Genomic DNA, 22,137 nt, shown 5'->3' on the forward strand with positions numbered 1-22,137 from the left:
TTTTGTCGTATTTTTATCAGAACTCTGTCATATTCTAGCCCATTTGTCTTATTATTTTCGTTTAAATTTAAAATTTTGACCATATTTTAACCACCTTTGTCATAGTTTTATCATATTTTTATTGTATTTTTGTTTGTTAATATTATGTCATATTGGTAAATTTGTTGTCAAATATTTGTCCTTATATTAGTTTTGCCAAGTTTTTATTATTTTATTGTCAAAGTTTTGCCACCATAGTGAAATTTTTTCCATATTTTTGTCATAATATTTGCCATATTTTTGGCATAATTTTTTCTATTTCTTTCTCGTATTTTATTCAAAGTTTTGTCATTTGTCACTTTTTCAGTTTGTCATAGTTTTTTAAGATTTTTGTCATTTGATTGTCAAATTTAAGTAATACTTTTTCATATCTTTGCACTGTGGCCGGCCGATGTTTTTTTAACGTGTTTCAATGAGAAGTGGTTTTTCGCAAGAATTGGAAATTCATTTCGCACTCACTGTTTCCTCATTCTCCAACTGGCTTAGGTAGTATACTGGTTAAGCTGATAGGCAATATGACGATGGAAAATGGTTGTGAGTTCGATTCTTAGCGAAATCATTTTTTCATTTTCTTGTTTCTGGGATGAATTACCCAATAAGATGAAAATCCCATAAAGTGTTTTTCTTGTTTCGCTCATGCATCATTTTGCCCGAGAGCTCGAATCTTTATGCCAGTGACCGGAAAGCAATGCGCAATGCACATTTCAGCTCATTTTCAGCACTAGTTGGCTCCAATCGGCATTCAATTTTTGCAACCTATTCCATAGATGTAGTTTATCTTTCTCACCTACACCCATAGAAGAGGTTGCAAAAATCCAATGCCTATTTAGCAAATCTCTGTGCCGATAATGCGCTGAAATGTGCACTGTGCCGAAGACGGTATGTTTGAAAAACCGTAACTGGCATAAGGACTCGGCTCCCAACCAAAATGATGCATGACCACTACATTCAAGCGAAAAACATTTTATGGGATTTCCTTCCTATTGGATAATTCATCCCAGAAACAAGAAAATAAAAATATTACAGCGCCCATAGGGAGAGTCGAACTCTAATTACCAATTATATCGTCTTGCAAGTCCGACATCCTAACCAGTGTGCTATTCGAGCTTCATGAAGGACGAGGGATATTTGTCATAGGCTTTCTGCTACCGATCAATCACAAAAAAAAACGTACAACGGCGGCTTCCCGGCGTTTAGCCTCCTTTCAATGCATTCCTTTGTCTTAAGATGGAAACGGGAAAGGGAACGGGAGTGAAGGAACGGGAAACCCATTGAATGAGAACTGTGCTTTGCTTACTGCCTGCCAGAGGTGCAAAGAGATCCCTACATGTAGCATGCAGCGCACGACTTTTAGCCGACTCTAACAGTCCGCCGTCAGCCACGAAAGAATCGTCTAGCAAAGTTGCAAACTGATTCTTTCTGCCTTATGTGCAGAACGTCGAACGTGTCTGCAAGTAAAAGTCAGCCGCGCGGTAAAATCCTTTGACTGCACGTTCCGAAAATTACAAACGATTCTCCGAAGTTAGGAACAGTTGCAAACTTGCAAGCCCGAAGATAAAATCCCTTGAGCCGAACAGAAAGAATCATTTCCGAAGATAGCTACAGTCTGCAAGTTGCTTGCATGCAGCGGGATGGTGCGATGTACGTTTTCAAACTTGCAAGTTACAGAACGGTGGACCCGTTCTTGTGTGGTGTGGTTGGATTCGTTCCACTAACCTAAGACCGACCGAACCGAATCCATGGAGGAAGAAAGTGATAGGCCGAGGTGCCGTCGACTATCCATTCAGTTGCCGTTCAGCCATCGAAGCGTGCGTGCGTAGCGTATGTACATGGCTATCCGCATAACGCGCGGCATGCCGTACAACAAGAGCAAGGACATGATGGAGTTGTTGTTGTTGGTGCCTTCGTGTTCGTTTCGTTTTCTTCGAAGACGGATTCGAAAGGAAGTGGTGCCCAACTGTTATTTTAGTTTTCAATTATCATACCAGGGTGATTGATATAAATCATCAAAGCTAATACAAGCAAATTAGTTTTGATTATAACTTTGTCATCTTACAAGTTATTTATGAACACAAAGTTGTTAAATAAAACTGATCCAAACTATGTTGAAAAATCATCTATGATGTTTTAAAACAGTGCTGCGTTAAAATTCTTTGAAGTTTCGTCCCGAAAACTTCTTTGAAGTTACGTCCCGAAAATTCAATCGATTTTCCGAAGGCAGGATCACTTGATTAGTAGGATCACAGATTAAATTGTGTAAATTTCAAATTTAGAATTCAGTTTCATTTGCTTAGACATGTATAAGAATCACGTCATCTTTACCAAGTAATCTTGGGAGTCATGTCTTCTTCTGTGGTCTGCAACACTCATTTGGTTTTTTACAGAAAGTTTGTACAGCTCAGTTCAAAACTCAATAGAAATTCAGTGCTTGTTCGTCGTCATTCCAACCTTGAACTCAAAAACTCCACACTCTGTTTGATTCAAATCTTCTATCAATGTTTTATAACTGGTTTTGAATGATTTTGGCGTACTGAACTCGAATATTTGGTGAGATTTTGTCTATCGCATCCAGTTTTACTGATAAGGCTTTTAAAAACAGTTCTATGATAAATCAATCATTGACTATATATTATGTTTTACTTCTTTGCTGAAGACTGTAAAGCATTTTAAGTTATACTTTGAAAAATATCTGTGATTCATTTTGGTACAAATTTTCATCAGAATTTCGTTTCAACAGAAGGAAAAAACCAACAAAATGTCTTTGACTTCAAAGCCAAAATTACTTGCAATCTTCGTAGAAACTTTAATTTTAAAAATCTTACTCTACAGTTGTATATATTTCAGATATTACGAAACTGCTTATAAAAAGCTGGACGTTTCACGGTTAAATATATCACGCTTTCGACCATAAAATTTGGGCACCACTTCCTTTCGAATCCGTCTTAGAAGGAAACGAAACGAGCACGAAGGCACCAACAACAACTCCATCATGTCCTTACTTTTGTAGTACGGCGCGCCGAGCGTTATGCTGATAGCCATGTACATACACTACGCGCGCACGCTTCGATGGCTGAACGGCAACTGAATTGATGGTCGGTGGCGGTCAGTGATGCCACATTTATATCGGTATTTTTGAACCCAAAAAAATCTTTTTTCGGTATGGAAATCCGAAAAATCGGTATAAAAATCGGTATTTCAAGGTCATTAAAAAAATTTCGGTAGTGATTCTGAAGTCTGTTATTTAGGCGGCATCCATAAATTACGTAACGCAAAAAATGCACTTTTTTTGACCCCCTCCCCCCCGTATGTCACAAATCGTAACGCTTCGACGTACCCCCTATGAAAATTACGTAACGCTGATACTCAGCCCCCCTCCCCCATCTTCTCATGTTTTTAAATACTGATTTTCGAAGATCAAAAAAAGATTTAAACATAATTTTTTTTAACGTTCTTCAAAACGGAAATAAAATATATCCAAATTGTTTCTTAGTAATCATTGATGATAACTCTCAGATAAAATAAATTGATTGTATTATTACGAGTCGATCTGTGCTTGTTCACTGATGATCTATCTTGTTTACTTTATTTAGTTCATGGAGCTTAACTTGTTATGGGAATTATACTCCACTTAATAATATTCGTCGGAATAATGAAAATTGCATTTTTTAAATCAATTGAGAAGTCAAATTTCCGTCTTGAGATTGATTTTAGTTCTTGAGGGTAAATGTACCTAATATTCGTTTTTCCAAAGGTTATTTCACGGATATTCAATAAACATTTTTAAGGAATCTATCTCAGAATCTTCAAAGAGGAAACATTGCAAACCAGTTTCATTCATGTTGAAGCTTACAAATATCAAGCTGATTTTGGTTTGCTCATCATTCTGCAAAAATTGCATGACATCAGAATAGCTGAGATCAGTAAAATGAATTTTTTAAGGTAAAATCGTTACGTAACGATGAGCATACCTCCCCCTCCCATATGTCACAATTCGTAACGCTCGAGCTTACTTTCTCCCCCCCTATGAGCGTTACGTAATTTATGGATGCCCCCTTAATACTTTTTTCTAATAAATGCCTTATAGTATTTTGTGTGCTCGTTTTTTTTGTTTTGATACATTTTTATTCGTTTTAAGAGTTCTTAGAAGGTTTTTACTGTTCTTTCTTCTCTATTGTAATTTTTATAAACTATGGATTTTCATAATTACTGCATTGATGCTAAAAAGGTGTATAAGTGCAAGTGCATAAAAGAAAATTTCGATTAAAACGCTATTGAGCTGTTGTGTTTGGCAATTTTCCATTCGTTTTTAAATAATTTGTATTTTTCTTCCGAACATAAAGGTATGAAAATAAATTTCTAAACATCTGAAAAAATCACGAAATATAGTTTGAAACATGTAAAATCGTTCTTTATTATTAACTCATGGATCATTTGCATTTATATTCTTTTGGCTCTTTGGGCCCTGATTAACAAAATCGAATATTAAAAAGTTTTTGTGGAATTCTCTATCAAAAAAAAAATCCTGGAGCTTCCTTGTAATATTCTCAATCATAATATTTCTTCATGTTATCGATTAACAGATGATTCCTTATAGGTTTAATCCTTATAGAGTGTTTTACAATTTGTTTATGTTTTCAAAATTCTGAAAACTCATACATATTCAATTTCATTAGATTAATTTCCGCTGGCTGTCTTGGCGGAACTATAATTTTCATAGAATCTGTTATAGAAAACGATAGTTTCCAATATTCTCAATGGAAAAATTACCTTCAAATTCCAATGAATAGTAAAAACTTTCGACTATCAAAAACAAAATGCTTCATTCCTTTAAAATTTTAAAGTTTTGATTGAAATATTGAAAAACGTGCACTTATCATAAAAGCTTCAAGTGTTTCTTACTTAGCTAACGCCAAATAGTAACATTTGGTCGTCTTCAATTTAACCGAAACCCAATATTTTCGATAGTCTTGCTTATACTGAAATAAATTTTACATTTTGTATCAAAATCTCAAAAATCGGTATGAAATCGGTATGTTTTACCAAAAATCGGTATTCGGTATATACCGATTCTTGGATAAAAATTTGCCCAAAAATCGGTATGAATACCGAAAAATCGGTAGGTGTGGCATCTATGGTGGCGGTGGTTCTTCGGCCTATCACTTTCTTCCTCCATGGATTCGGTTCGGTCGGTCTTAGCTTAGGTTAGTGGAACGAATCCATCCGCACAAGAACGAGTCCACCGTTCTGTAACTTGCAACTTGCAAGTTTGCAAACGTACATCGCCGCGCTGCAAGTCTGCAAGCAAGCAACTTGCAGACTGTAGCTATCTTCGGAAATGATTCTTTCTGTTCGGCTCAAGGGATTTTATCTTCGGGCTTGCAAGTTTGCAACTGTTCCTAACTTCGGAGAATCGTTTGTAATTTTCGGAACGTGCAGTCATCGCGCGGTTGACTTTTACTTGCAGACACGTTCGACGTTCTGCACGTAAGGGGAAAAGAATCAGTTTGCAACTTTGCAAGATGATTCTTTCGTGGCTGACGTCGGGCTGTAAGAATCGGCACTGCATGTAGCGTAAAGGGATCTCTTTGCACCTCTGCTGCCTGCTATTACATACACACGCTACATATACACAGCTGCTAAAGCCGGCAGCTTGGCCGACGATTGTTTGCCGGTAAATTGAAGGAATGTTTTTGTTGTTGCTTTTGCTATATACACACGCACAGCTTAGCCGTGGTTGTTTGCCCATGGATTGAATTGAAGCAATGTTTTTTTGTTGCTTTTACTGCATACACACGCACAGCTGGGCCGATGTTGTTTGCCGGTGGATTGAAGGGATTGAATTAGAAGGATGTTTTTGTTGTTGCTTTTGCTACATTCACACGCACAGTGCTCGGTTCGCTGGCTGCCTGGTGTTGGCCGGTATTTATTTCCATCCTTCTTCGTCTTGTGATGCTATAGGGAGGGACGTGAAAGCGTTTTTATTTTGTTTCTTTCAGACATACGCAATTCGGTTAACTTGGGAGATTAATGCCGGTGGGAGCAAATCGAATCAGCACCGGTCGCGTTATCTTCTTGTACCAATGATGCTATGTAATTGACTACACGCCATTGGCACAGAGGCTGAATTTTGGGTGTACGTCTTCGATAGCATTTTCTTTTTAGATATCTTCAAAACCATATTTAATTTTAACTACATTCCGATGTTTTCGTGTTTAGGGGGAAGTGTTCCTAAGTGCGCATATTGGGTAATATGCACATACAGCCGATTAACGAAATGGCTGATTTATCCACATATCTAATCAGTGCAGATTAAGGCTGATCCGCTTTTGACACATGGCATGAAAACTGTTGATCATTCAAACATTAATTCTACCTAATTACAATAATGAAAATAGTTGAGCTTAATACTGATCTGATAAAAATATGAGATGAACAAAATATTACCATGAAATATGGCCATATAGCATCCCTGAGTCTGTTTTATGCCAATGAACTATTTTATTTTATTTCAATAAAGATTTATGTATCTAGTTGCAATAAAAGTTTTCCTACCTTTCAAAACACCAGACGAAAGTTGTAAACTATGAAAAATCATTTAGCGTTACAAAAAATGCCAACTAATTCCTTTTCAATAGTTTTTGTTAATATAATTTTGCGTTATGGAAGAAAGAATTTGCGGAACTAAATTTCACCTTCACATCGTGGTTTGACATTGGAAATTAACTGATTGTTGCTTTAAAACCAGCATGATCGTTTAGAGGGTGTTATATTCGAGTATCATCAAAAAAGTTCCGCACTACTTTATTTGAACTAGATATGCCTAGAGTTGATATATTTCTCCTTCTTAAACTACTAAATACAAACTTTTGGTCGTTAACTGGACCAAAACGTATCTCTATTAATAAAGAAGTTATGTCTTCCTGTTAACAGAAAGTTTTACATCGATTGAAAGTTTTTTTTCTATTTCGTTATGTAGATAATTGGTACCCGCTTTAATTGAGCTTCAAATAATGTTCAACTTTATGAACTTTTTTCGATTCTAATACCATTTTAATTTAATTTAATTTTTTTTTCAAACCAAAAGTGCTGTTAATTTTATCAAATGATTGTGAGGGTTTACGGTGCTGTGATCATATTAGTGTGCATCATTATTATTAGTTTCTATTAGCTACTAGCAACAGTATTCAGTACTAAACATATGAACAGTTATGCCACATGCAGGCTAAGTAGTTGACTACCGAAGGTTTACATATTTACATTTGGGAACAATTTGGATACATTTTTAATACTTTTGGTACAAATGCTCTGGCAACAACTCAAATCATGCTACATCTCACATTAATGGTTCTTTTTTTTGGTTCAAGCAGCGGGACACACAAACGTAGGGTTTTTTCTCGGGATGATCATTCATATAAACATTGCAGGAAGGGAGGAGGAATCGACGATGATGAGAAGGACGAAGGGACGTAGTACATGCAGTCACGATAATTGTTACTTAAAAACAATGAAACGAAACTTAAATGGCTCCTTTTTTCCTATTTTATGACAAAGCTTTCCTTTTAAGTACATATGACGAATGCCTAGATTTTTTTAACATTGATTTTTTTTTCTCTGATTGGTTGTCTTATAAACAAAAAGTTTTTAATTGAAGATTCATTTTTTCTCTATTAACAACTTTCCTACAGTAACCATCTGCGTGAATCGTATTTATAGTGCAGCCAATTGGAAAAGAATAAAGTTTTATTTTTATTTGTGAAGCGCAAAATATATCGGTTATTTTCGGAAATTTATGTTAAAGGATGTAAAAAATATAAAGAAAAAAAAAGTTTCAGCCAATGTATCTAATGTATGCTTTTGAAATATTTTTGAAATGGTTGTTTTGGAAGGATAGATCTGCATATTTAACAAAAAAAAACGTCTCAGAAAACATATATTTGAAAACAATTGAGACATTTATAAAAAATCAATGACGAAATAAGTTCTATAACCAAGCAACAATTGGTTTTCTCAGCAAGTAGTTTTGTTTTATACAAGATTTCTATTCATCAGACCTTACCTCTATAAAACTATTCATGATACTCTCATTTAAGTTATTCCTCAGGTTCTTCAAAACAGTTCCCCTTTTTATCTCATTTCAATATTTCTTCACCAAACTTATCCTGTCAGAATCAGAATTACTTCGTTATGTAGCTAACAGGCTGTTTAGAAGCTTTAAAATTCGGATGAAAAGAAAAAAGATTGGCCAGTGGCTTAGGCTTAGAGAGCTGCGTCTTTTTAACACAATGGATATTGTATTTGCAAGTTCCCTGTGAGAAGAATAATTTTAAAAAATCACAATGGAATTAAAAAAATGCTTCTTATATTATTTTACAGCTATTGGATTTCATTTGGTAGACAATTTAGGTTTTACAAAGAATGATTGAAAATTTTGGAACAGTCCGGCCCGCCTCGGTTGCCCGGATTTAATTGAAAAAGCACGGATTATTCCCGAATTTTCTCACTTTATTTGGCAAATTAAACAAAAAAAAAACAAATTGCATTGTAATTTTTTTTTATTTATGCCTCCAAAATGAAAGTTTTTTGAGCAAGTTTAAAAAAAATGATCATGAAAGGTTTTTTGGAGGCCTAAAATAGATTTGAAATCGTCGATGAGTTTAAAAGAATTTTGTTTTTAGATTTTTGTTGAGTAGTTTTATAGTGGTTTTGTGGACTAGGGCATATAGTCAAAGTCACTGGCCTTTAACCCGAGCTGCCTGTGAAGTAGCTCAGGTAGAAGAAAAATAAGATAGTTGTTTTGTAGCACTTAACAACTTTTTATCTTCATAAATTTCATAAATTCGATAATCTTTTAAATTTCTAATTGTTGCCGGGATATGCGGTGTGAAAATTTGAATTTTTTAACCTTTTTAAATACAAATTCTAAACAGAAAAGCTTATTTAATTTCCAAAACAACAATTTAAATATGAAATTTAGAATTTTGAAAAGTCCAATAATCGATCGATGTCAAATTTGGGGTCCAAAAATGTTCAGAAGGTGTCAAAATTTTGCTCCTGACTATCGATAGAAAATTGAGTTGTGAAAATTGTTAAATTTAGAGTGTGAAATGAGGGTCTCATCGTTTTTGCATAACGCAAAAATGAGTCACCCTCAAAAAAAAAAAAAAAAAAAAAAAGATTTTGGGGATGCGATAGAATGAGCCAGAAAAAGAGAGAGAGCCTAGAGTTAGCATAAAGGTTGGAGGGAGAGAGAAATAAAATGTAGCGTACCATGATCGTTCGGAGAGCAAATCTCAACGGTATCGGAGCTGATGGCACTCATAGGACTACTACTACTAGTATCGCCGGCAGTATTCGTGGGTTCGTGGTGGTGGGCTGCCATGGCCATTTTTTGAGGCTGCAATTTTGCTGGCGGTGTGGGTGGCACCTGCAAACTGATGACGACCCCCGGCGATGGGGAATTTTGGCCGGGATTGAGGAGTGTGCTGTAGGAATAGGATGAGCCGGATTCTTCCTCTTTTGGAGGATCCAGTTTGGGTTTTTTGATGCTATTTTTACAACTGACGGTTGACGACGGGAAGGGATGATGGGGGATTCGGTGATGGGAATGGCTATGGGACTGGGAACTGTTGCCGGGGGGTCCACCAACACTGGAGGCTGTCGACGACGAATGGCTCGCACTGGCAGGGCTAGAGGTAGTAGTAGTTGTGCTCTGTTTTTCCGAATTTCTTTTCGAATTTGGACTGCAATTTGGATTTTGTTGGACCGCGACTACAGTATTAGTGCTAGTGGCTGACGAAGAGGATTCGGAACTCTGTGCATAGGATGCATGTGGGGAGCTTTGATCTTCTGTAAGATGCAGCAAAATTGAATTAAATTAACATTTTGCATTTCGTCTAATGCCAATGTTTCGATTTGTTTTGTAATGTTTTTGCCCCTGTATTCGATGTCAACCTAAGTCTAAAACCTGGACATCCCTAACCTGATTTTGTTCACACTATCATCATTGAGGGAACTTTTATCGTTGCTCGATTCAATCTGTTGAAGTATGATATTTACATTGTCGATATGAGTTGTTTGCACTTATTTCCAATGTTTTCAAAGCTTCTCGAATCAACACATTGCAAATACTCAGATTCGTAGTACCAAGCGGATAATTTACGCTTTTAAAAACCACCACTCAAATGTGCTTTTCTAACTATTTGAAACGAAAAAAGAAGGTTATCAGACAAACAAAAATACTCCAACGCAAAATACCGAAGAAACACAAAAAAATAGATATGACAACAATCACCTACAAGTAAATTAGGAACCGTACGCTCTAAGGGTTAATGATCGTGTGAATTCAAACTAATATCTATTTGTGTTTGCGTAAAGGTATATAAATAGTTACTTCTAAATCTTTGCCAACATTACTGTGAAAATTTTCTCACTTCAAAACAAATTACAGAAAAACATACGCGTGATCGCAAAATCGCAACAAGGAAATCAAAAAGTTAAGAAGATGTGCGTTGCAAAAAAGAATAAAAGATAGGAAAAATGGAAAACACATATTCAATAATAAAAGTCCAACTAGAGAAAAGGGAAAATATCGACAAAACTGACTACTACTCGAACAGTTCCCTAGTGGAACAACGCGCACAAACTTCAAAAATATCATCAACAAAAAAAGAACTAACAAAACAACGTTACAAGACTGGTGGTGAAAAATTCAACTATTAGGGGACAATAAAAACGTTAGTAAAGAAAGTGTGTGTGACTATAGAGAGTATTATGGAGAGTGAAAGACAGGGTCTCTTTCTAATCCTAATCGAGGAAAGGGAAATAAATTGGAGAACAAGGGTTGACTTACCACCTCCAGCCCCTCCTCCGGAAGGAGAACAGTTGATCGGTTTCTGGCCGGTGTGCGTCGATCGGCGCATCGGCATCTGGGTAGGTTTGTAGGCGGCGTTGGCCGACGAGGAACGATTCCGTTGGATTGGACCGAGGGTGTCGGCCGCTTCCTTGTTTTTGGCGGTTCTGGAAAGGTGAAAAGATGATTTAATGATTTCAGAGGTTTCCAAGGGCATTTGACAGAAAAATAGGCCTGTACTGTTTTAAAAGTCATTAAGAGCCTAACTCGGCTCTGGGCAGCTTTTTCTTTTCAATAATAGCATTCGAGCATCGCAACTGTAATCGGATAGATTTTTCATTATTATCTGGGTCTGACGGCTACTAAGGAGTTTATTGAAAATAAACTATAAACATATTTGGGCCTTCTACTTACTAACGCGGGAACGCGCACAACTGTGCTCACCTGTATGTAGCATCTTGATCTGTCAAGAGTGAACCAGCGCTTTTTTTACGTTTGAAGCATTCGTTTCTCCCAAAATGTCGTGAATTAAAAAAGAAGTTAAAATTCGTGTGTCGGACACTTAAAATTGGATGCGAGAGAAGTGGCGAAACGTTTCGGCATTCATCCGGCGAGCGTAACATTCATCATCCACAAGTTCGGGGAAAACTATACGTTCGATGATTTGCCAGGAAGAGGCAGAAAACCAGGACCATCTGACCCAAATCTGGACCGTAAGGTAATAAACCTCATCAACCGGAATCGATCGATGTCCATACGTGATTTGGCGAAAAATGCTGGGACATCGATCGGAATGGTACATCGGATCAAGAAGCGGAACAACCTGAAAACATACAAGAAGCAGAAAGTGTCCAAACAAACGGCTGAACAAAAATCACGAGCCAAAACCAGAGCCCGGAAGCTGTATCTTCGGATTTTGCAGAAGCCAGATGCGTGCATTCTCATGGACGATGAACCTTAAATAAAAGAGGATTCCAGTACTCTTCCGGGACCACAATTCTACACTACAGCTGGGAGCACGAGAGTGACCACGTGAAGTCGCCTGAGGTGGAAAAATTTGGCCAGAAAGTGCTTGTGTGACAGGCAATCTGCCCCTGCGGATTGAAGTAAGCGAGTTTCTTTACAAAAGGAACAATAAATGCCGATATCTACCAAAAGGAGTGTTTGCAGAAAATGTTGCTTCCACTATATAACAAACATACAACTCCACCATTGATCTGGCCGGATTTAGCGTCACCCCACTACGCTAAATCCACTCTTAGATGGTTTGAGGATATCGATGTAGATTTCGTTGAGAAAGATATTAACCCACCAAACTGCCAACAGCTTCACCCCATAGAACGATATTGGGCTATCGTCAAGAGAGTTTTAAAGAAGGAGTGAGTGACTTCTCCCAAAATCCCTAGAAAAGTCCTTCTAGATCGTGCTCCGCGACATACGCAACGAAAATCATAAACCAACATGATTTGTAGAACAGCTTCCAGCAATATTTCCCCCAAGAATATCATAAAAAGATCGAAGACTTGTAATGGAACAGCCATTTTCGATCTCAAAGAAACCAGAACCATTAACATCGCAAAAATATGAATGCTTGATAGATACGACATCGGATTCAAAGCTACAGGGAAGATTCGCATCCAAGAAGTCTTTGGAGGAGTTTTGATTAAGGTTACCAGATTTTTTTTCAGGCGTATCCGGACCGCAACTATCCGGACAAATTTGATCTAAAACCTGTCAAACCCGGGAATTTGATTTCAAAATGTTAAACCTAAAATCCGGGTGATATATGGGAAAATTTGGTCAAATCCACGGAATATTCATTCAAAAGCAAGAAGAAAACACTTGAAATATTTTTTTTTCATCAAATCACATCAGCAGATATCAAATCGTATTTCAGGCTTGCAAAACACAAGTCATGATTTATTGGATAAAACTTGCCATAAAAAAATCTTTTTTCGACGTAAAAAGTAACAGAATAATAACGCAATTTGAGTTTTTTGTTAAATTTTACAAATAAAGTGAATAAATCCTAGCTTTTTCAACGAAATCCGGGGAAACCTTGCCGGACCGAACTTTTCTCAAATTATGTGCCAATTATGCGGGCAGTCTGGCAACCTTAGTTTTGGTGTCAACTGAAAAATGAATCTCCAAATTTGTCCGATAAAGCAAAACTTAATCTTCTGCCGTTTTCCACAACTTATCTATTTGAGTCTGGATTTTCCATATATCTTGAAACGAAGACAAAATATCGATCCCGTCTAAACGCGGAACCAGACGTCAGGCTACAACTGACACAAATTGAACCAAATGTGTTACAGCTTGCAAAATCAAAAAAGTGTATTTGTTCTGTTGATATAATTAATTTTTGATGATACATATTTGGTTAATAAAAACAAGACTATTCGAAGAGTAGCTATTCATTACTGATTTTATTGACTACGATAAATACTATCAAGTTTTCAAAACTCGAGTTTTTAATTCTTTCAAAAATGTCGGTGGTAATTTTAGGTTAAAAAGTGCTCCGCCGAGTATATGATCTGAAAATTCCTGCTCTAATCAGTTATTAATTAACAGTGCTAAAAGATCGATAGAAACGGATAAGGAAAACAAAATATCACCTGGTTTACGAGAAAATTACAACCTCCAGTGATCCAGAAGTTGCGGGAACCTCAAAAGCTCTAATACCTCATGTGATTTCTTCCACAAAAAACAATCCAAAAAATGACCCTTAGAATACTTTTCAATTAACGCTCTGGTCTCAGGTATCGTAAAACGGGGTAAGATTGATCATTTTTTTTCAATATTTCTCGATTATTTTTTCTGTTAAGGGGGATGTGGCATGTTTCATATTATTAAAACCAGTACTGGACTCCTATGAACGTTTAACATGGTTGCAGAAATTTATTAGACTACTTTCAATTTGATTTAAGAATCGATTTCGTCGTGGTTTAGAATTCGATGTTTTGGGGTAACATTGATCAGTCTCTGTTTTGAAGGTTTTAACGAGTTTTCTTGATCATAAAGGAAACAAAACACCTTCAAAATATTTACAAATGCTAGTAATTGATAAACTAAGGAAGTTCGTGAGGCCGAACACCAATAAAAATCGAAAGATGGAGCATGGAGATGCTGCATAAATTGAGGGGCAACATTTTTTAACATTACTTATGAATTTTTAACTTAAAAAAAAAATTAAATTTTGCCTTCATTCAATTCTCTAGGAAGTTAATCATTAAAATAAAAGTAAAAAGCCACGAGTGTAGGTGAACCAAACAATCGTGAAAGGACCTCCCATCTCGAACGACTCAATTGGCGCTGTTCGAATTTGTTTTCTTCCCACGCTCATTCACACTCAACTTTCCAAAAACCGCACCTCGTAAATTTTTGAATGAAACACGACTTTGCCCCGGGTCCTTCTCTTTTTCGCCCCACCGTCGTCGTCGTCCTCGTCGGTCTTGGAACAGCCAGTTTTCCGCTCAATTTGAGGGCAGCCGTAATTTAATTACGGGAAATTGGCTCCCGTTTTTTTTTTCGTTGTTGTTGGTGTTCGCGAGTGTGACTCCGATCAGTTTTCTGCCAAGAAGCCATTTTCGGAGAGTCGTTTCGAATCGGCTTGGCGTAAAAGAGACAGAAGCAGGAAAAAATCCCCCCCAAATGAAAAAAAAACATCAGTTAGGTGTAGAAGGCATAAATCCATACTCACTTCATAATCGTTGCGAGCATGTTGCTGGCAATGATATTGTCCTGGGCCTGTATCCAGATCTCGCCGGCGCCGGTTGTCGTGCTACGACCGACTTCCAGGTATAAGTAGCGCTGCGCTCCACCGTATCTGTTCGAAAAGGAAGAAAGGAAGGAAGGAAGGAAGCATGAACGATAAGGTACATGTAGAAAGGTATAGATATGACAGATTGAGCTCGTTCTAGAGTGCTGCTTGCTACTAAGAGCTGGTCCTTACCTGCGAAGAGATGCCAGCGGGAATTCCACCATCTCGACTCGGTTGTCACCGGAAACGGTGGCATTTCCGATCCGCACCAGCGACAGGGTTTTGTCCGTGATGCACAGGCGATAGTTACCAATAATGCCGTAGCTTTCGCCGAGTCCTTTCCGCTGGACGACCACATCCCATACGTGCTCTGGTGTTGGAAAAGAGAGAAAAAAAGAGTACAGAAATTAGTTTTTTTGGTAACTTCTAGATATAATATGAAGGCATTTAACGCTGTAATTTATTATTTTTAAAATTTCGTCATTTCTTAAATATAAATTTCTAACTTCCTGAATGAATGGAAAAATTAAAAAAGAAAACAAATCATACACTAAGACGAAGAATATACATTAAATTTACATGGAACTTAACGTAGGCTCTCATTTCGTGAATTGATGTATGATTTAGATTAAGGTTTCCGGAATTTATCCCGCACATTTCCGGGCTATTCTGTAGTAAAACCTGGCAAAATCCGGGCAAATTGGATCAAGACTCAACTCAAATCAAGAAGAAAAACACTTGAAAAATTTCTTACATCGAAACACATCCGGAGATTCAAATCGAATTTTTTATTCCAGAAAACCGTTTTTGGTTATTTGGATAAAACTTTTTCAAAAAATTTCGTTTTGGACTCAAATAAAAAATTAAAACTCAATTTGAGTTTCTTGTTCGATTTTCAAATAAAATGAGTAAATCCGGGCAAAATTCAGGCTTTTTAGACGCAATTCACGTAACCGGGCTGAATCAAACTTTTTTCAAATTTTGTGTGAAATACCCGAATCAATCCGTGTAAAACCGGGCAATCTGGCAACCTTAATTTATATGCTTATACAGGGTAGCCAGCGAACTAAAAAAAAAACAGAAAAAAACTTAAATTTAGACATGGAACCGGAAAAAGCGAAAAAAAACTGGAATTTATAACTCTATAGGGATCATTTTTCTCATTGATTGACCAATTGAGGCGCTTGGGATCAGAGGGGTGCAAGTGCCTAAATGATAGTTTCGAGAAAACGCGATTCAAAGTTTTGAAGGTGCTCGAAAAAGAGCTCAAAAAATTATTTAAAAAATCGAGTTTTGCACCAGATGTACAATGAAACATGAAGAATCGATAAGTATACTCAACGCAAAATTGGTGATTTTGGGACTTGCACCCTCTGATCCTGAGGGTTTCAATTGTATTCCAAAGTTAATTCACTTCATCATGGCTCAATGTTGTCTCAGAAGATTTATATTACTTAGTCGTTTGTGGTCAATTTTTCAAGAAAGCGTGTTCAGTTATCTGAAATTTTTGAATTCCAGCTCAACTTTTCAACTCTTATTCGATTTCTTCTACCAAAAGCGCTCTGGCTTTGACTTCCACATATCAATGCTTTCATTTCTGTCTAATGAATTGTAAATTGCATTTCATAACCTGCCAAAATGGTAAAAATTAAATAAGAATACTTCTTTAGCAAAGTGGCTAGCAAACCGGGAAACCGGAAATTAAAAATAGATCCAGAAAAAACCAGAAGAAACCCTGGAATTTCGGATCAAAACCGAGAAAGTTGTGTATGAATCTTTTACCCATACTTAAACCGATTGAAATTTAAAGTCCATTCACTTTATCATGACTAGTTTTTTTCTAAGAAGCACGTACGGATTCAAATTTCATGGAGGTAAAAGTCAGGAGTTTCTTCAAAAACCGAGATATTTTGCTCAGTTACAGTGCTCAGAAGTGTTATTATTCCAATTTCAAAATATATTTTTTTTAAACAACGAAATGTCGTTAAAACTTTCTCGAGCATAAACTATTTATTATCCAACGGATATTGTGAATGGTGAAAATGTCTTTAAAATGAGTAAACTTTTTCGAAATGTAGGAACCGAATATTTATTACCATAGTGCACATTATTTACAAAACTCAGGAAAAAATAGAACTGAACATCTGGTTGAAGAAATAAGTGAAAAGAAATAAAAAAATGTATAATATCGAAACTTATAAGTATGAGATAAATTAAAACGTTGAAAACAGATAGTTTTTTGACTGGTCGGGAGTCGCGTGAAAAACCTTGAATTTTTTTAATCCTGCAGAATTTTAAACTTGAAAATTTCTCGGCAAAAAATCATTTTTTTCGATTTTTTTTGGTCGGGGGTCGCGTGAAAAAGCTTGAATGTTTTGAATCTTACAAAATTTCAAATTGAAAATTTTGCGGCAAAAAAATCATTTTTTCGATTTTTTCTGGTCGGGGTCGCGTGGAAAACCCTGATTTTTTTTTTAATCACGCAAAATTTTAAACTTAAACATTTTTCGACAAAAAAAAAATTTTTCCGAACTTTTTTGGTTGGGGATCGAGTGAAAAACCTTAAATTTTTACATTTAAATAAGTGGTCGGTATATGAATTAACATAGGAAAATCGCGTATTCATTAGATCAAGAATTCATATCGGGAAAAAGGTGGGAAACAAAAAATTGAAATGGATTAATTAGCATGTTATTCGGTTCGTTGATGAATTCACAAAGAATAGAACATGATACAAGTTTGTGTGTGATTCTGTTATAAATTTTGCGTTTTAACAGGTAACCGCATGCTTTGGTAGGAATAAAAAGTTCAAAAATTATAGATCATAAGTATATGAGCTACAAAATCGTTTGAAAATTTCAGTTTCAACTAAAAAATAATTGCCAAAATATGGATTACGATTTAAAATTTAAAGTTCAAGTTAAGATTCACATTTTAGAGGTCGGATGGAAAATTCATACCCAGATTTTAGATTATTACCTATGTCAAATCCAGAAACCAGCACTTAAAGCTCAGGCTTTAAAAACAGGCATTTTAGAAAAAAATTAAAACTTATACAACAAAAAACCTGATTCAGTATTCAAGACGAGAATCGAAATTAAATTTCAAAATGCTTAACGGAACTTAACGGACTTAACGGAATGCGTTTTCAGATCTGTAGAGCAAAAATAAAAATAAAAATAACTATCAGTAGCGATTTATATCAAACTTGAGCATAGCACCAGAAATAAGAATAAAAATTTAAATAAGTAATTCAACCCGAAATTCATCGTTCATGATTATATTTCAGATCTCAGAATGCAAAAAAAAAAATAGAATGAGGGCACGAAAAAAAGGCCAATTTCAAATAAGCTAGTTCACAGTTAGAAAATTAATATTTTATCAAATCCAAATAAAGAATTTTCCTTAACAAAAAGCGAAGCTGTTGTCACTTAAACTCTTTAACATTTAAGTTAAAAAAAAAATGGATAAAGTTACTTATTTGTGTATTGTTAATCCGGAAAAATAATAAAATATCAATCGGGAAAACCGAGGGAAACCGGGAATTTGAAAATGAAAACTCGCTGGTCACCCTGCTCTAGTGTAAACTTTTTTTCAGCTCACGGATGTTTGGCTGTAAATATTTTTTTTAAATTAATAAACATTACAAAATTTGAAGATGAGATACGTTAACATTTGGTAATCAACTTTGAAAGCAAAAAAATGTAAGAATTTAAGAAGTCGTATTTTTATTTCTTTACGAATTTCAAGCAAAATAAGACTTAAAACGCTGAATGACGGAACAAGTCAAAAGAATTTAAAATTTCGGTAGTGTTCCGATTTTAAAGTTAAGATGTGAATTCCGACTAAAAATCGAATGATTTTTTTTTCTTTATTATAGAGACTTTCAGCCTCGGGCTGGTTCGTCAAAATCGAACGAGTTTCGAACTCACCTGTAGGTCAACTAATTTTCATGATAAGCAAATTTTGTAAAACTTGTCTTGTGATCAAAGGTTTTTTTTTTTTTTTCAAATAATTGTAGACATGACTCCAAATGAGAATTTTCGCTCACGTGAATTTACTCAATTTTGGCTGCTTAGAATTAGGTTTACTAAAAAATACCATTTTTTAAAAATTATAATATTGACTCCACTTTTTATGGATAACCATACTCATTTTTCATTTTAAAAATGAAAAAAAAAAACAATATTCTAAAAATCTACTTTTTTTTTCGTTAACACTGAAATTTGCCATAAACTACAGAAAATTGGTTCAAAATTCAACAATCGAATTACTGACAAGCGGCAAAACCTCGAGGAACTTAGCTTACATTTTTAACCTTTGAGAATCAAAATTCTTAAGACCATGGGAAGAAAAGTAGTGGACTTTTGTTTGGTTCATTACTGAATGCACATTAGATTGAGACGATTTGGGGTCATTTTTTATTTTCTCAAACCCTGTGATTTAAAAAGCTTCGTTTTGATTCAAAATTCATCCAAGATTTTTTGCATAGTTTTTAAATGACGTTTACATGAGTAAATTTGAACTTTTAGGTTTGTATGGAAAAATGGAATTTTTTGTACTGGAAAATCAACATCATTTTTGTTTCTTCTGTGGAACAGAGCCTGCAAATGGTTTTTGTGTCAATTTACTAATTTTCTAAAGTAAATTCTTCGTTGAACAACTTAGTCGAAGACCGTTATTTCGTATCTTATTAGACGAAAAAGTTTTTAGGTGTTAAATGGGGGCATGTCTTTAGGCATTGGAAAACAATAAAATCAACTGCCATCACTGCTGAGTGCTGATTGTTAAAATTGCAAAAATGACATAACATTTCTCGATTTAATTGGAGCCATATGCTAGTTTTCCCCATCTACAACCCTTTTGAAATCCATCAAAACAAAAGCAATTAAGTTCGATAAGAAAGTTCAAATTTGTTCAATTACCGTAAAACAATAAATGAAACCTCCCACTGTTATAACGAAGTCCCCCGGGGGGGGGGTTTTCCACCATCAATTGGATCGGGCACCTTTTTCCTTGAATGAAATTAGAGTTGTTGTCGCCTGGTTGTTGTTGTTTCCAGCCAGGGAAAAACGAGGAACCATCATCATCCCCGTGGCGCGAAACTCAAGGCGGCACTGTACATCGAATTCAATTCAATCAAATTAGCTCACTAATTAATAGGTTTCTCGTTCTTGCTTTGCTGTTGCTGCTTGGGGGGGCGGAAGGAGGAAAAAGCGTCACTAAAACTAATTTCAATCGAACGACTCCGGCTACGGTCTTCGGTAAGCAAACTAGCCAAATTCACCGGAAAATTTAACGGGTCGGTCGCCAGGTTAAAACCGTGTGGCACTCGAGAGGCTTTGCTTATCGAGGGTTTCAGCAGGATTCACCAATCACTTTTCGGGGAGGGGCTGATTACTGTCAATCATGCTTAGGCAGACTGCTTAGGGCGGTTGCGAGGTTATGTTTCGGGGTTTTTGGGATTTAGTGTAACTCATTTTTCAACGCTTGGCTCTCCGACTAGATTAATCCAGGCAGCCCGCCGCCCGGAGGTTCAAACGATTTGTGCTTACAAATGTTAACAACAGAGATTTTGTCGTATTGACTTTCAGGGGTATTTTTTGGAAGTTTTTACCAGTTGTTCAATTATCTAACCTTACACATTGTGCCTGGGCGCAGTCATTTGTCAAAGTGACTGGAATTAATCAGCCCAATAAATCGAATTAGAGGCTGAAATATTCAAAATTGTTAAGCCTTGAAAGTTGCAGTCGTGAATTTTACCAAAAATTAAAATACCAATATCGGTTGGTGATTTGAATCGTGCCTTTGAAAGGGCAAATCGCTGAAGGAATAATGTGTACGTTAACTTTTTCCTTTCAATGGCGACCGTCAAATATTGAATTGACGCGTTTTCAATCACACGAATTTGGCCTAACTCCGGTGGCATCATAAATCAAATGATAATTCCATATAATCAGATGTAAGTAAAGTTGAAGTTTGTTGAATATTACATTGGCGATCTTGGCAATCGCATAGCATTTCCAAAAAAGTTGTTTGAGAATTTGGCTCAGAAGGTACGGGTACAAAGTCCTAGTGTCCAATCCAGATAAACGCTGAAAGTAGATGAAGTTGAGCAAGGAAATAAACCAAACAAGTAAGATAAGAAAAAACTGAATCTAGAGTGATAAAAATCTAAAATCAAATTAAAGGCCATGTTTAGGTTAAAAGACAAAGTGACTAGATCACGAACCGGTATAAAAGCTTATTATGGATGAATCATCCGATAGGATGAAAATTCGAGAAAAAGATAAGGCTTATGCTATGCTAAAGAACTCAAAAGAAAACTCCTCAATCCGAGTGAAGCTTATGGATAGGTTTAAACTAGGGTTGTCATCCGTTTCGCAAAATCGGGACATATCTCGCTTATTTGTTGAATGTCCCTCCGTCCCGCTAATTAGCTGACTTACATTAGAAAAAAACAAATTTTATCTTTTGGTTCCACGCAGAAAACCTTTCTAATACGTCCTCTTTCTCAAAATAAGCAACATTTTCCATAGTTAATACAAGACAATACTGAATAACTCTAAAGTTACGTACGATTCTGAATCAGCTAAGCGTTCTTGGAGCACCTTGAAGCACCTTGGAGCACGTTCAAATAACTTTGGTATGAAGAAAATAGTTGCTTCCCAATGATTATGGATCTTAATTTTTTGACGGAATCTATGTTAAATTGCCTTTTATCACCACCTTTTTTTTAAATAAAACGAGTAGGCTCAAGGTATGAGCCGTTTCAAATAAATAAATTACCAAAAAAATACCACTTTTTTTGACTCAATAGTACAGATTATACAATGATGGAAGTTTTCTTAAGTTTCAAATTTTCAGAAAAAAATTGAAATATATTTGTTATTGTACGAAAGTTTTTTACGCGGTATGAAACCCCTCGACATGTAGGACCTGAAATATTTTTCTCAAATAAAGAAAAAACTGAGCAAATTACATCCGCGTTAAAAAAAAACCTTGTTGTTCTTTCTGTGAATAACTTTGGCTGATGGTAAACGTATAAGTTTGGTAATACAATTAAGGTTTTTTTTAAAGAGTTTCTAAATGTCCCGCTTTTTCCCGTGAAATGTCTCGCTTTTATAATATAAATATAAAAATAATGGTATGCAGGGTAATTCAAATTAAAACTTTTTCTAATTTATTTTTTAATCCTCTTTGGACCAAAAAGAAAACTTTGAAGACAGTTTTCTTTTTGGTCCAAAATAAGCGTTTGATTTAAGATTCTTCAAACCAGATTCGAAAACCTGGTATTTTATTTGAAGTTTCTTATGGAAAAATAGTAAATGTTGTTTCGGAAATTGTAATTTTTTAAAATAATTATCTTCTTTTAATGCTAAACCATGACATCTGGCGCCTCTCAACTTCTGATGACTATAAAAATTTTGGACATTTTAACACATTGTGACCAAACATCAGCGTGGTTCAGTGATTTCTGATGTAT

At 35.7% G+C, this 22,137-nt stretch overlaps 1 protein-coding gene across 11 annotated transcripts in view; it reads right to left on the reverse strand.

Moving 5' to 3' along the window:
- LOC129742680 (mucin-19) overlaps positions 1-22,137 on the reverse strand; it is a 652,529-nt gene that overhangs the window by 77,832 nt on the left and 552,560 nt on the right. For 9 of the 11 annotated variants that reach the window (XM_055734617.1, XM_055734614.1, XM_055734606.1 and 6 more), the window contains 4 exons: positions 14,844-15,021; positions 14,592-14,717; positions 10,889-11,055; positions 9,307-9,885 (listed from right to left, as the gene is read on the reverse strand). In XM_055734617.1, coding sequence (XP_055590592.1) covers positions 9,307-9,885; positions 10,889-11,055; positions 14,592-14,717; positions 14,844-15,021 — 1,050 coding nt within the window. The remainder of the gene's footprint in view (positions 1-9,306; positions 9,886-10,888; positions 11,056-14,591; positions 14,718-14,843; positions 15,022-22,137) is intronic. The other 2 variants (XM_055734616.1, XM_055734615.1) reach the window with 1 other exon arrangement.

The sequence above is a fragment of the Uranotaenia lowii genome, chromosome 2 (assembly GCF_029784155.1).
Source record: "Uranotaenia lowii strain MFRU-FL chromosome 2, ASM2978415v1, whole genome shotgun sequence".
Lineage (NCBI taxonomy): Eukaryota > Metazoa > Arthropoda > Insecta > Diptera > Culicidae > Uranotaenia > Uranotaenia lowii.